The following is a 15,000-nucleotide window of genomic DNA, read 5'->3' on the forward strand; positions in this document are numbered from 1 at the left end:
CACATCTTTGGACTGTGGGAAGAAACCAGAGCACCCGGAGGAAACCCACGAAGACATGGGGAGAATGTGCAGACTCCGCACAGTGACCCAAGCCGGGAATCAGACCCAGGTCCCTGGCGCTGTGAGGCAGCGGTGCTAACCCACTGTGCCACTCTTCTGTACTCTATGAATGGTATGCTTTGTCTGTATAATGCACAAGAAACTTTTCACCGTATCCCAGTAGGTGTGACAGTAACAAATCAGATGGAATCGGGACACAGCTCGGAGCGGGCAGGGATATGGGAGAAACGTCTCCCTCACCTGAGTCCTTGCTGCAAAGTTTGATGATTGTCTCTGGAGCCCCTTTACAATAAGCCACCAGGCTTTGCTCATCCAAGTTCTTCGCAATCACCGTCATTCTCTGCAGAGCCGAGGAGAAGGGGAACTGCCGCAGGATTCCGATTCCCGATCGGAAACGGCAAACCTGGAACACAGGGAAGGAGGCAGATTTCACCCGGGGGGCGGGAGAGAGAGAGGGACAGGGAGAGGCAGAGAGAGGGTGAGAGAGGGTGAGAGAGGGAGAGCGAGGGAGAGGGAGAGCGAGAGCGGGAGAGAGCGAGAGAGAGGGAGAGTGAGAGAGAGAGCGAGGGAGAGGGAGAGAGAGAGCGAGGGAGAGGGAGAGAGAGAGCGAGAGCGAGAGCGAGAGCGAGGGAGAGGGAGAGAGAGAGAGAAGCGAGGGAGAGGGAGAGTGAGAGCGAGGGAGAGAGAGAGAGAGAGCGAGGGAGAGGAGAGTGAGAGCGAGGGAGAGGGAGAGAGAGAGCGAGAGCGAGAGCGAGGGAGAGGGAGAGAGAGAGAGAGAGCGAGGGAGAGAGAGAGAGAGAGCGAGGGAGAGAGAGAGAGAGAGAGCGAGGGAGAGGGAGAGAGAGAGAGAGAGCGAGGGAGAGCGAGAGCGAGAGCGAGGGAGAGCGAGAGCGAGAGCGAGGGAGAGAGAGAGAGAGAGCGAGGGAGAGGAGAGAGAGAGAGAGAGCGAGGGAGAGAGAGAGAGAGAGCGAGGGAGAGCGAGAGCGAGAGCGAGAGCGAGGGAGAGGGAGAGAGAGAGCGAGGGAGAGAGAGAGAGAGAGCGAGGGAGAGAGAGAGAGAGAGCGAGGGAGAGCGAGAGCGAGAGCGGAGCGAGACGGAGAGCGAGGGAGAGGGAGAGAGAGAGCGAGGGAGAGCGAGAGCGAGAGAGAGAGCGAGGGAGAGGGAGAGGGAGAGCGAGGGAGAGGGTGAGCGTGAGAGAGGGTGAGTGAGAGAGAGGGAGAGAGTGAGAGAGAGAGTGAGTGAGAGAGAGGGAGAGCGAGAGAGAGAGAGAGCGAGAGAGAGGGAGAGCGAGAGAGAGGGTGAGTGTGAGAGAGGGTGAGTGAGAGAGAGGTGAGCGAGAGAGAGGGAGAGGGAGAGTGAGAGAGAGGGAGAGTGAGAGAGAGGGTGAGTGTGAGAGAGGGTGAGTGTGAGAGAGGGTGAGTGAGAGAGAGGGTGAGCGAGAGAGAGGGAGAGGGAGAGTGAGAGAGAGGGTGAGTGTGAGAGAGGGTGAGTGAGAGAGAGGGTGAGCGAGAGAGAGGGTGAGCGAGAGAGAGGGTGAGTGTGAGAGAGGGTGAGTGAGAGAGAGGGAGAGTGAGAGAGAGGGTGAGTGTGAGAGAGGGAGAGTGAGAGAGAGGGAGAGTGAGAGAGAGGGTGAGCGAGGAGAGGGTGAGCGAGAGAGAGGGTGAGTGTGAGAGAGGGAGAGTGAGAGAGAGGGAGAGTGAGAGAGGGGTGAGTGTGAGAGAGGGAGAGTGAGAGAGAGGGAGAGTGAGAGAGAGGGTGAGTGTGAGAGAGGGAGAGTGTGAGAGAGGGAGAGTGTGAGAGGGAGAGTGAGAGAGAGGGAGAGTGAGAGAGAGGGTGAGTGAGAGAGAGGGAGAGTGTGAGAGAGGGAGAGTGAGAGAGAGGGTGAGTGTGAGAGAGGGAGAGTGGAGAGAGGGTGAGTGAGAGAGAGGGAGAGTGTGAGAGAGGGAGAGTGAGAGAGAGGGTGAGTGTGAGAGAGGGAGAGTGTGAGAGGGAGAGTGAGAGAGGGGAGAGTGAGAGAGAGGGAGAGTGTGAGAGAGGGAGAGTGTGAGAGAGGAGAGTGTGAGAGAGGGAGAGTGTGAGAGAGGGAGAGGAGAGAGAGGGAGAGTGAGAGAGAGGGAGAGTGTGAGAGAGGGAGAGCGAGAGAGAGGGAGAGCGAGAGAGAGGGAGAGTGAGAGAGAGGGAGAGTGAGAGAGAGGGAGAGTGTGAGAGAGGGAGAGTGAGAGAGAGGGTGAGTGTGAGAGGGGAGAGCGAGAGAGAGGGAGAGCGAGAGAGAGAGGGGTGAGTGTGAGAGAGGGAGAGTGAGAGAGAGGGAGAGTGAGAGAGAGGGAGAGTGGGAGAGAGGGAGAGTGAGAGAGAGGGTGAGTGTGAGAGAGGGAGAGCGAGAGAGAGGGGAGGCGAGAGAGAGGGTGAGCGAGAGAGAGGGTGAGAGAGAGAGAGGGTGAGTGTGAGAGAGGGAGAGTGAGAGAGAGGGAGAGTGAGAGAGAGGGAGAGAGAGAGAGGGGAGAGGGTGAGTGAGAGAGAGGGAGAGTGAGAGAGAGGGAGAGTGAGAGAGAGGGTGAGCGAGAGAGAGGGTGAGCGAGAGAGCGGGTGAGTGTGAGAGAGGGAGAGTGAGAGAGAGGGAGAGTGAGAGAGAGGGTGAGTGTGAGAGAGGGAGAGTGTGAGAGAGGGAGAGTGAGAGAGAGGGAGAGTGAGAGAGAGGGAGAGTGAGAGAGAGGGTGAGTGAGAGGAGGGACAGTGTAGAAAGAGGGAGAGTGAGAGAGAGGGTGAGTGTGAGAGAGGGAGAGTGAGAGAGAGGGTGAGTGAGAGAGAGGGAGAGTGTGAGAGAGGGAGAGTGAGAGAGAGGGTGAGTGTGAGAGAGGGAGAGTGTGAGAGAGGGAGAGTGAGAGAGAGGGAGAGTGAGAGAGAGGGTGAGTGTGAGAGGGGAGAGTGTGAGAGAGGGGAGTGTGAGAGAGGGAGAGTGTGAGAGAGGGAGAGTGTGAGAGAGGGAGAGTGAGAGAGAGGGAGAGTGAGAGAGAGGGAGAGTGAGAGAGAGGGAGAGTGTGAGAGAGGGTGAGTGTGAGAGAGGGAGAGCGAGAGAGAGGGAGAGCGAGAGAGAGGAGAGCGAGAGAGAGGGAGAGCGGAGAGAGGGAGAGTGAGAGAGAGGGAGAGTGTGAGAGAGGGAGAGTGAGAGAGAGGGTGAGTGTGAGAGAGGGAGAGTGAGAGAGAGGGAGAGTGAGAGAGAGGAGAGTGAGAGAGAGGGAGAGTGAGAGAGAGGGAGAGTGAGAGAGAGGGAGAGTGAGAGAGAGGGTGAGTGTGAGAGAGGGGAGAGTGAGAGAGAGGGAGAGTAAGAGAGAGGGAGAGTGTGAGAGAGGGAGAGTGTGAGAGAGGGAGAGCGAGAGAGAGGAGAGCGAGAGAGAGAGGGAGAGTGAGAGAGAGGGAGAGTGTGAGAGAGGGAGAGTGTGAGAGAGGGAGAGTGTGAGAGAGGGAGAGTGTGAGAGAGGAGAGTGTGAGAGAGGGAGACGCGAGAGAGAGGGAGAGTGTGAGAGAGGGAGAGCGAGAGAGAGAGAGAGTGTGAGAGAGGGAGAGCGAGAGAGAGGGAGAGTGTGAGAGAGGGAGAGTGAGAGAGAGAGGGAGAGTGAGAGTGAGAGTGAGAGGGAGAGTGAGAGTGAGAGTGGGAGTGAGTGGGAGAGGGGAGAGGGAAACGAAGCGGGGTGGAGAGAGAGAGGGAGGGAGGGGAGATCCTGAGGGAGTGCTAGTTACCATCCCACTGCTACTGCTGGGTTTTGTGGAGTTCTGGGTGGGTTTGACAATAATTAATGGATTTGTCCGTGTGAGTCTCTTGGCCTGAGAGACCATCTCCTCCAGAACCTGCAGGAAAAGGAACACACACCTATCAGTGCCACACGTAAGTTAACACCGCAATGAAGTTACTGTGAAAATCCCCTAGTCCCCACACTCCAGCGCCTGTTCGGGTTACACTGAGGGAGAATTTAGCACGGCCAATGCACCCTAACCAGCACGTCTTTCAGACTGTGGGAGGAAACCGGAACACCCGGAGGAAACCCACACAGACACGGGGAGAATGTGCAGACTCCATACAGACAGTGACCCGAGCCGGGAGTCGAACCCGGGTCCCTGGCACTGTGAGACAGCAGCGCTAACCCACTGTGTCACCGTGCCGCTGGGATTGAACCCGGGTCCCTGTGAGACAGCAGTGCTAACCCCACTGTGTCACCGTGCCGCTGGGATTGAACCCGGGTCCCTGTGAGACAGCAGCGCTAACCCACTGTGTCACCGTGCCGCTGGGATTGAACCCGGGTCCCTGTGAGGCAGCAGCGCTAACCCACTGTGTCACCGTGCCGCTGGGATTGAACCCGGGTCCCTGTGAGGCAGCAGCGCTAACCCACTGTGTCACCGTGCCGCTGGGATTGAACCCGGGTCCCTGTGAGGCAGCAGCGCTAACCCACTGTGTCACTGTGCCACTGGGATTGAACCCGGGTCCCTGTGAGGCAGCAGCGCTAACCCACTGTGTCACCGTGCCGCTGGGATTGAACCCGGGTCCCTGTGAGACAGCAGCACTAACCCACTGTGTCACCGTGCCGCTGGGATTGAACCCGGGTCCCTGTGAGGCAGCAGCGCTAACCCACTGTGTCACCGTGCCGCTAGGATTGAACCCGGGACCCTGGCACTGTGAGGCAGCAGCGCTAACCCACTGTGTCACCGTGCCGCTGGGATTGAACCCGGGTCCCTGTGAGACAGCAGCACTAACCCACTGTGTCACCGTGCCGCTGGGATTGAACCCGGGTCCCTGTGAGGCAGCAGCGCTAACCCACTGTGTCACCGTGCCGCTGGGATTGAACCCGGGTCCCTGGCGCTGTGAGGCAGCAGCGCTAACCCACTGTGTCACCGTGCCGCTGGGATTGAACCCGGGTCCCTGGCGCTGTGAGGCAGCAGCACTAACCCACTGTGTCACCGTGCCACTGGGATTGAACCCGGGTCCCTGTGAGGCAGCAGCGCTAACCCACTGTGTCACCGTGCCGCTGGGATTGAACCCGGGTCCCTGTGAGACAGCAGCGCTAACCCACTGTGTCACCGTGCCGCTGGGATTGAACCCGGGTCCCTGTGAGACAGCAGCGCTAACCCACTGTGTCACCGTGCCGCTGGGATTGAACCCGGGTCCCTGTGAGGCAGCAGCGCTAACCCACTGTGTCACCGTGCCGCTGGGATTGAACCCGGGTCCCTGGCGCTGTGAGGCAGCAGCACTAACCCACTGTGTCACCGTGCCGCTGGGATTGAACCCGGGTCCCTGTGAGACAGCAGCGCTAACCCACTGTGTCACCGTGCCACTGGGATTGAACCCGGGGTCCCTGTGAGACAGCAGCGCTAACCCACTGTGTCACGCCCAATATCCCCCCTCGCACACTCGCACTCAGTATCCCCCTCGCACACTCACGCCCAATATCCCCCCTCGCACACTCGCACTCAGTATCCCCCTCGCACACTCATGCCCAATATCCCCCCTTGCACACTCGCACTCAGTATCCCCCTCACACACTCACGCCCAATATCCCCCCTCGCACACTCACGCCCAATATCCCCCCTCGCACACTCACGCCCAATATCCCCCCTCGCACACTCACGCCCAATATCCCCCCTCGCACACTCACGCCCAATATCCCCCCTCGCACACTCACGCCCAATATCCCCCTCGCACACTCACGCCCAATATCCCCCCTCGCACACTCACGCCCAATATCCCCCCTCGCACACTCACGCCCAATATCCCCCCTCGCACACTCACGCCCAATATCCCCCTCGCACACTCACGCCCAATATCCCCCCTCGCACACTCACGCCCAATATCCCCCCTCGCACACTCACGCCCAATATCCCCCTCGCACACTCACGCCCAATATCCCCCTCGCACACTCACGCCCAATATCCCCCTCGCACACTCACGCCCAATATCCCCCTCGCACACTCACGCCCAATATCCCCCTCGCACACTCACGCCCAATATCCCCCCTCGCACACTCACGCCCAATATCCCCCTCGCACACTCACGCCCAATATCCCCCCTCGCACACTCACGCCCAATATCCCCCTCGCACACTCACGCCCAATATCCCCCCTCGCACACTCACGCCCAATATCCCCCCTCGCACACTCACGCCCAATATCCCCCCTCGCACACTCACGCCCAATATCCCCCCTCACACACTCACGCCCAATATCCCCCCTCGCACACTCACGCCCAATATCCCCCTCGCACACTCACGCCCAATATCCCCCTTGCATACTCACGCCCAATATCCCCCCTCGCACACTCACGCCCAATATCCCCCTCGCACACTCATGCCCAATATCCCCCCTCGCACACTCACGCCCAATATCCCCCTTGCACACTCACGCCCAATATCCCCCTCGCACACTCACGCCCAATATCCCCCCTCGCACACTCACGCCCAATATCCCCCCTCGCACACTCACGCCCAATATCCCCCCTCGCACACTCACGCCCAATATCCCCCTCGCACACTCACGCCCAATATCCCCCTTGCACACTCACGCCCAATATCCCCCCTCGCACACACACGCCCAATATCCCCCCTCGCACACTCACACTCAGTATCCCCCTCGCACACTCACGCCCAATATCCCCCCTCGCACACACACGCCCAATATCCCCCCTCGCACACTCGCACTCAGTATCCCCCTCGCACACTCACGCCCAATATCCCCCCTCGCACACTCACGCCCAATATCCCCCCCCGGCACACTCACGCCCAATATCCCCCCTCGCACACTCACGCCCAATATCCCCCTCGCACACTCACGCCCAATATACCCCCTCGCACACTCACGCCCAATATACCCCCCTCACACACTCATGCCCAGTATCCCCTTGCACACTCACGCCCAATATCCCCCTCGCACACTCATGCCCAGTATCCCCCTCGCACACTCACGCCCAATATCCCCCCTCGCACACTCGCACTCAGTATCCCCCTCGCACACTCATGCCCAATATCCCCCCTCGCACACTCACGCCCAATATCCCCCCTCGCACACTCATGCCCAGTATCCCCCTCGCACACACGCCCAATATTCCCCCTCGCACACTCGCACTCAGTATCCCCCCTCGCACACTCACGCCCAATATCCCCCCTCGCACACTCACGCCCAATATCCCCCCTCGCACACTCGCACTCAGTATCCCCCTCGCACACTCACGCCCAATATCCCCCCTCGCACACTCGCACTCAGTATCCCCCTCGCACACTCACGCCCAATATCCCCCCTCGCACACTCGCACTCAGTATCCCCCTCGCACACTCACGCCCAATATCCCCCCTTGCACACTCACGCCCAATATCCCCCCTTGCACACTCATGCCCAGTATCCCCCTCGCACACTCATGCCCAGTATCCCCCTCGCACACTCACGTCCAATATCCCCCCTCGCACACTCATGCCCAGTATCCCCCTCGCACACTCATGCCCAGTATCCCCCTCGCACACTCACGTCCAATATCCCCCCTCGCACACTCATGCCCAGTATCCCCCTCGCACACTCACGTCCAATATCCCCCCTCGCACACTCATGCCCAGTATCCCCCTCGCACACTCATGCCCAGTATCCCCCTCGCACACTCACGCCCAATATCCCCCCTCGCACACTCACACTCAGTATCCCCCTCGCACACACACACCATCCTAAGCGGCTACGTGACTGAGGGGTTTTGTTAACAAGGGAAAGGTTCCGGCACAGGAGGAGGCCATTCGGTCCACAGTGTTGGTTCACTCTCTCTTGTTCTCTCTCCCACAGGCCATTCCCGCCAGGCACACGTCCCTGCCGCAACCCCCCCCCCACACCCCGACCCCCATCCACCCTCCCGTGAATCTGCCCGGGTGCCCAGTGTGGTTCCACCATGCCCACCAGCCCCGGGGGGGGGGGCACCATGGTCAGCGGGTGAGGGGTACATACCCAGTTGGTGGCTCGGAATATGGTCAGATCCAGCGGGTCCCCCCGGAGGGTGGTCTCGGACGAGGCGAGGGTGAGGGAGTGGCAGGTCGCCATGGCAGCCAACACCTCATCCCCGTTGAAGACTTGCATCTTGAGGTCATCGTTACTGTAGATAAAGCTGGGATTGGGAAAAGATCACAATTCACACTGGGTATAGGGGGCTCGGACCCCGTCCGGGGGGGGGAGCGCGGACCCCGTCCGGGGGGGGGGGGGGGGGGGGGGAGCGCAGACCCCGTCCGGGGGGGGGGAGCGCGGACCCCGTCCGGGGAGGGGGAGTGCGGACCCTGTCCAAAGGGGGGAGGGGGGAGGGGGGACCCTGTCCAAAGGGGGGAGGGGGGAGTGCGGACCCTGTCCAAAGGGGGGAGGGGGGAGTGCGGACCCTGTCCAAAGGGGGGAGGGGGGAGTGCGGACCCTGTCCAAAGGGGGAGGGGGGAGTGCGGACCCTGTCCAAAGGGGGAGGGGGGAGGGGGGAGTGCGGACCCTGTCCAAAGGGGGAGGGGGGAGTGCGGACCCTGTCCAAAGGGGGAGGGGGGAGCGTGGACCCCGTCCAAAGGGGGGAGGGGGGAGTGCGGAGTGCGGACCCCGTCCAAAGGGGGGAGGGGGGAGTGCGGACCCTGTCCAAAGGGGGGAGGCGGGAGGGGGGAGTGCGGACCCTGTCCAAAGGGGGGAGGCGGGAGGGGGGAGTGCGGACCCTGTCCAAAGGGGGAGGGGGGAGTGCGGACCCTGTCCAAAGGGGGAGGGGGGAGTGCGGACCCTGTCCAAAGGGGGGAGGGGGGAGTGCGGACCCTGTCCAAAGGGGGAGGGGGGAGTGCGGACCCTGTCCAAAGGGGGAGGGGGGAGGGGGGAGTGCGGACCCTGTCCAAAGGGGGAGGGGGGAGGGGGGAGTGCGGACCCTGTCCAAAGGGGGAGGGGGGAGGGGGGAGGTGCGGACCCTGTCCAAAGGGGGAGGGGGAGGAGTGCGGACCCTGTCCAAAGGGGGAGGGGGGAGTGCGGACCCTGTCCAAAGGGGAGGGGGGAGTGCGGACCCTGTCCAAAGGGGGAGGGGGGAGTGCGGACCCTGTCCAAAGGGGGAGGGGGGAGGGGGGACCCTGTCCAAAGTGGGGTCTCACGGGGACTTTACTCACTTTTTGTTTTTTGCCCCGGACCACGGTGAATAAATCCATCCCGTTCTCCGTCAGAGTTCCCGTCTACATCGCATCGGGACAAAGGGAACGGAAAGATCACATCAACACAGACCGCCATTGTAACCACGGTGCACATAACCCCCCCCCCGCAATACCCACAAACCCTCACCCCCCCCCAACACCTCACCCCCCCCACGAACCCTCACCCCCCCCCGCAAACCCTCACCCTCCCCCACAAACCCTCACCCCCCCTCAACACCTCACCCCACTCCCACAATCCCTCACAACCCCTCACCCCCCTCCCACGACCCCTCACCCCCCGCCCACGACCCCTCACCCCCCTCCCACGACCCCTCACCCCCCTCCCACGACCCCTCACCCCCCCTCCCACGACCCCTCACCCCCCTCCCACGACCCCTCACCCCCCTCCCACGACCCCTCACCCCCCCTCCCACGACCCCTCACCCCCCTCCCACGACCCCTCACCCCCCCTCCCACGACCCCTCACCCCCCTCCCACAACCCCTCACCCCCCTCCCACAACCCCTCACCCCCCTCCCACAATCCCTCACCCCCTCCCACAATCCCTCACCCCCCTCCCACAATCCCTCACACCCCCGCAACACCTCACACCACACCCCGTAACTCCCCAACCCCCTGCAATCCCTCACAACCCCCCCCGCAACCCCTCACACCCCCCCCGCCCACCACGACACCCAATGCTCTCCCATTGCCACCCACGACCCCCAACAACTCCCCCACCCCATGGCCCTACGACTGTGAAAACCGATCGGAGTGTCTCACACCCCAGCGTCCGGTCCATCATCCTCAATCCTTATTGCCAACGTCTCCAGACTGAAACCAAAACCATTCATTTCTGGGACCTGGGCCTCGCTGGCTGGGCCAGTATTTATTACCCATCCCTAGTTGCCCCTTGAGAAGGTGGGGTTGAGCTGTATTTATTGCCCATCCCTAGTTGCCCCTTGAGAAGGTGGGGTTGAGCTGCATTTATTACCCATCCCTAGTTGCCCCTTGAGAAGGTGGGGGTGAGCTGTATTTATTACCCATCCCTAGTTGCCCTTTGAGAAGGTGGGGGTGAGCTGTATTTATTGCCCATCCCTAGTTGCCCCTTGAGAAGGTGGGGGTGAGCTGTATTTATTACCCATCCCTAGTTGCCCCTTGAGAAGGTGGGGGTGAGCTGCATTTATTACCCATCCCTAGTTGCCCCCTTGAGAAGGTGGGGGTGAGCTGTATTTATTACCCATCCCTAGTTACCCCTTGAGAAGGTGGGGGTGAGCTGCATTTATTACCCATCCCTAGTTGCCCCTTGAGAAGGTGGGGGTGAGCTGTATTTATTACCCATCCCTAGTTGCCCCTTGAGAAGGTGGGGGTGAGCTGTATTTATTACCCATCCCTAGTTGCCCCTTGAGAAGGTGGGGGTGAGCTGTATTTATTACCCATCCCTAGTTGCCCCTTGAGAAGGTGGGGGGTGAGCTGTATTTATTACCCATCCCTAGTTACCCCTTGAGAAGGTGGGGGTGAGCTGTATTTATTACCCATCCCTAGTTGCCCCTTGAGAAGGTGGGGGTGAGCTGTATTTATTACCCATCCCTAGTTGCCCCTTGAGAAGGTGGGGGTGAGCTGTATTTATTACCCATCCCTAGTTGCCCCTTGAGAAGGTGGGGGTGAGCTGTATTTATTACCCATCCCTAGTTGCCCCTTGAGAAGGTGGGGGTGAGCTGTATTTATTACCCATCCCTAGTTGCCCCTTGAGAAGGTGGGGGGTGAGCTGTATTTATTACCCATCCCCTTGAGAAGGGGGAACTAGGGATGGGCAATAAATAACTCCCACCGTGCTGATAGGGAGAAGGGAAGGGGGACAGAGTGACGCAGTGCATTGGGGGAGGGGGGTGAGGGGCCCGGACGGGGGAGGGAGGGGGCCCGGACCGGGGGGGGGGGGGCCCGGACGGGGGGAGGGAGGGGGCCCGGACCGGGGAGGGGGGGGGGCCCGGACGGGGGGAGGGATGGGGGAGGGGCCCGGACCGGGGGAGGGAGGGGCCCGGACGGGAGGGGGGGTGGAGGGTGGTGGTGAGCCCCACGTTACAGGAAGCACCCTCACCCACCTTGTCGAAACAGACCAGGTCCAGCTGTCCACACAGGTTGATACGATGTGGGCTGATGCAGTAGATCCCTCGCCTCTTTAACCGGCGCTGGGCGTACACCACACCCACCGTCACCGCAGCCGGCAGAGCCGGAGGGACCACGATGGTGATCACATCAAACGCCTTGAGGAGGATTTCCGGGATGGGCTCCTGAGGAAGGCAGAGAGAGCTCGAGACACTCACACAGACAGGGACACCTCCCCCTGCTCCCCCTCACTAACCTCACACAGAGACCCTGTCCCACCCCCCAAACACCCAGAGCCGCACTGTCAGAGGGTCAGTGCTGAGGGAGTGCCGCACTGTCAGAGGGTCAGTGCTGAGGGAGTGCCGCACTGTCAGAGGGTCAGTGCTGAGGGAGTGCCGCACTGTCAGAGGGTCAGTGCTGAGGGAGTGCCGCACTGTCAGAGGGTCAGTGCCGAGGGAGTGCCGCACTGTCAGAGGGTCAGTGCTGAGGGAGTGCCGCACTGTCAGAGGGTCAGTGCTGAGGGAGCGCCGCACTGTCAGAGGGTCAGTGCTGAGGGAGTGCCGCACTGTCAGAGGGTCAGTGCTGAGGGAGTGCCGCACTGTCAGAGGGTCAGTGCTGAGGGAGCGCCGCACTGTCAGAGGGTCAGTGCCGAGGGAGCGCCGCACTGTCAGAGGGTCAGTGCTGAGGGAGTGCCGCACTGTCAGAGGGTCAGTGCTGAGGGAGTGCCACACTGTCAGAGGGTCAGTGCCGAGGGAGTGCCGCACTGTCAGAGGGTCAGTGCTGAGGGAGTGCCGCACTGTCAGAGGGTCAGTGCTGAGGAGTGCCGCACTGTCAGAGGGTCAGTGCTGAGGGAGTGCCGCACTGTCAGAGGGTCAGTGCCGAGGGAGTGCCGCACTGTCAGAGGGTCAGTGCCGAGGGAGCGCCGCACTGTCAGAGGGTCAGTGCTGAGGGAGTGCCGCACTGTCAGAGGGTCAGTGCCGAGGGAGTGCCGCACTGTCAGAGGGTCAGTGCTGAGGGAGTGCCGCCCTGTCGGAGGGTCAGTGCCGAGGGAGTGCCGCACTGTCAGAGGGTCAGTGCCGAGGGAGTGCCGCACTGTCAGAGGGTCAGTGCTGAGGGAGTGCCGCACTGTCAGAGGGTCAGTGCCGAGGGAGTGCCGCACTGTCAGAGGGTCAGTGCTGAGGGAGTGCCGCACTGTCAGAGGGTCAGTGCCGAGGGAGTGCCGCACTGTCAGAGGGTCAGTGCTGAGGGAGTGCCGCACTGTCAGAGGGTCAGTGCCGAGGGAGTGCCGCACTGTCAGAGGGTCAGTGCTGAGGGAGTGCCGCACTGTCAGAGGGTCAGTGCCGAGGGAGTGCCGCACTGTCAGAGGGTCAGTGCTGAGGGAGTGCCGCACTGTCAGAGGGTCAGTGCCGAGGGAGCGCCACACTGTCAGAGGGTCAGTGCTGAGGGAGTGCCACACTGTCAGAGGGTCAGTGCCGAGGGAGCGCCGCACTGTCGGAGGGTCAGTGCTGAGGGAGTGCCGCACTGTCAGAGGGTCAGTGCTGAGGGAGCACCGCACTGTCAGAGGGTCAGTGCTGAGGGGAGTGCTGCACTGTCAGAGGGTCAGTGCTGAGGGAGCGCCGCACTGTCAGAGGGTCAGTGCTGAGGGAGTGCCGCACTGTCAGAGGGTCAGTGCTGAGGGAGCGCCGCACTGTCAGAGGGTCAGTGCTGAGGGAGTGCCGCACTGTCAGAGGGTCAGTGCTGAGGGAGCGCCGCACTGTCAGAGGGTCAGTGCTGAGGGAGCGCCGCACTGTCAGAGGGTCAGTGCTGAGGGAGCGCCGCACTGTCAGAGGGTCAGTGCTGAGGGAGCGCCGCACTGTCAGAGGGTCAGTGCTGAGGGAGCGCTGCACTGTCAGAGGGTCAGTGCTGAGGGAGTGCTGCACTGTCAGAGGGTCAGTGCTGAGGGAGCGCCGCACTGTCAGAGGGTCAGTGCTGAGGGAGTGCTGCACTGTCAGAGGGTCAGTGCTGAGGGAGCGCCGCACTGTCAGAGGGTTGGTGCCGAGGGAGCGCCGCACTGTCAGAGGGTCAGTGCTGAGGGAGCGCCGCACTGTCAGAGGGTCAGTGCTGAGGGAGTGCCGCACTGTCAGAGGGTCAGTGCTGAGGGAGCGCCGCACTGTCAGAGGGTCAGTGCTGAGGGAGTGCTGCACTGTCAGAGGGTCAGTGCTGAGGGAGCGCCGCACTGTCAGAGGGTCAGTGCTGAGGGAGTGCTGCACTGTCAGAGGGTCAGTGCTGAGGGAGTGCTGCCCTGTCAGAGGGTCAGTGCTGAGGGAGTGCTGCATTGTTATATAAATTGTAAGTCTTTGAAATTTGGTATTCTAGTGTTTTTCCGGATGAAACAACGTGACTCAATTTCAGCCCGATTCTCAGTGAATGATCTCTCTAACTGAGCCCTGAGTAAAGTCTGTGTCCCGCGACACCACCCCCCCCTTTACAGTTTATTTATTAATGTCAGAAGTAGGCTTACATTAACACTGCAATGAAATTACTGTGAAAATCTCCCAGTCGCCACTCTCCAGCGCCTGTTCGGGTAACACCGAGGGAGAATTTAGCACCCAAAACTGCACATCTTTCAGACTGTGGGAGGAAACTGGAGCACCCGGAATAAACCCATGCAGACACGGGGAGAATGTGCAGACTCAACACGGACAGTGAACCAAGCCGGGAATCGAACCTGGGTCCCTGGCGCTGTGAGACAGCGGCACTAACCCACTGTGTCACTGTGCCACTGGGATTGAACCCGGGTCCCTGTGAGACAGCAGCGCTAACCCACTGTGTCACCGTGCCGCTGGGATTGAACCCGGGTCCCTGGCGCTGTGAGGCAGCAGCGCTAACCCACTGTGTCACCGTGCCACTGGGATTGAACCCGGGTCCCTGTGAGACAGCAGTGCTAACCCACTGTGTCACCGTGCCGCTGGGATTGAACCCGGGTCCCTGTGAGGCAGCAGCGCTAACCCACTGTGTCACCGTGCCGCTGGGATTGAACCCGGGTCCCTGGGGCTGTGAGACAGCAGCACTAACCCACTGTGTCACCGTGCCGCTGGGATTGAACCCGGGTCCCTGGGGCTGTGAGACAGCAGCACTAACCCACTGTGTCACCGTGCCGCTGGGATTGAACCCGGGTCCCTGGGGCTGTGAGACAGCAGCACTAACCCACTGTGTCACCGTGCCGCTGGGATTGAACCCGGGTCCCTGTGAGACAGCAGCGCTAACCCACTGTGTCACCGTGCCGCTGGGATTGAACCCGGGTCCCTGGCTCTGTGAGACAGCAGCGCTAACCCACTGTGTCACCGTGCCGCTGGGATTGAACCCGGGTCCCTGTGAGGCAGCAGCGCTAACCCACTGTGTCACCGTGCCGCTGGGATTGAACCCGGGTCCCTGGCGCAGTGAGGCAGCAGCGCTAACCCACTGTGTCACCGTGCCGCTGGGATTGAACCCGGGTCCCTGTGAGGCAGCAGCGCTAACCCACTGTGTCACCGTGCCGCTGGGATTGAACCCGGGTCCCTGGCGCTGTGAGACAGCAGCGCTAACCCACTGTGTCACCGTGCCGCTGGGATTGAACCCGGGTCCCTGTGAGACAGCAGCGCTAACCCACTGTGTCACCGTGCCGCTGGGATTGAACCCGGGTCCCTGGCGCTGAGACAGCAGCGCTA

The 15,000-nt window shown here is 61.5% G+C and overlaps 1 protein-coding gene across 1 annotated transcript in view; it reads right to left on the reverse strand.

Annotated features, from left to right (window-relative positions):
- Positions 1 to 300: 300 nt before the first annotated feature.
- Positions 301 to 15,000, reverse strand: part of LOC145339642 (polyamine-transporting ATPase 13A3-like) — a gene marked incomplete at its 3' end in the record, with an annotated part of 43,161 nt that continues 28,461 nt past the window's right edge. The window contains exons 12-16 of the mRNA XM_080184153.1: positions 11,307 to 11,499; positions 9,185 to 9,251; positions 8,026 to 8,182; positions 3,799 to 3,906; positions 301 to 463 (exon numbers count right to left, since the gene is read on the reverse strand). Of these exons, the coding sequence (XP_080040279.1) occupies positions 301 to 463; positions 3,799 to 3,906; positions 8,026 to 8,182; positions 9,185 to 9,251; positions 11,307 to 11,499 (688 nt within the window). The remainder of the gene's footprint in view (positions 464 to 3,798; positions 3,907 to 8,025; positions 8,183 to 9,184; positions 9,252 to 11,306; positions 11,500 to 15,000) is intronic.

Source organism: Carcharhinus amblyrhynchos, unplaced genomic scaffold (genome assembly GCF_965287045.1).
Source record: "Carcharhinus amblyrhynchos unplaced genomic scaffold, sCarAmb.v2.hapA scaffold_581, whole genome shotgun sequence".
Classification (NCBI taxonomy): domain Eukaryota; kingdom Metazoa; phylum Chordata; class Chondrichthyes; order Carcharhiniformes; family Carcharhinidae; genus Carcharhinus; species Carcharhinus amblyrhynchos.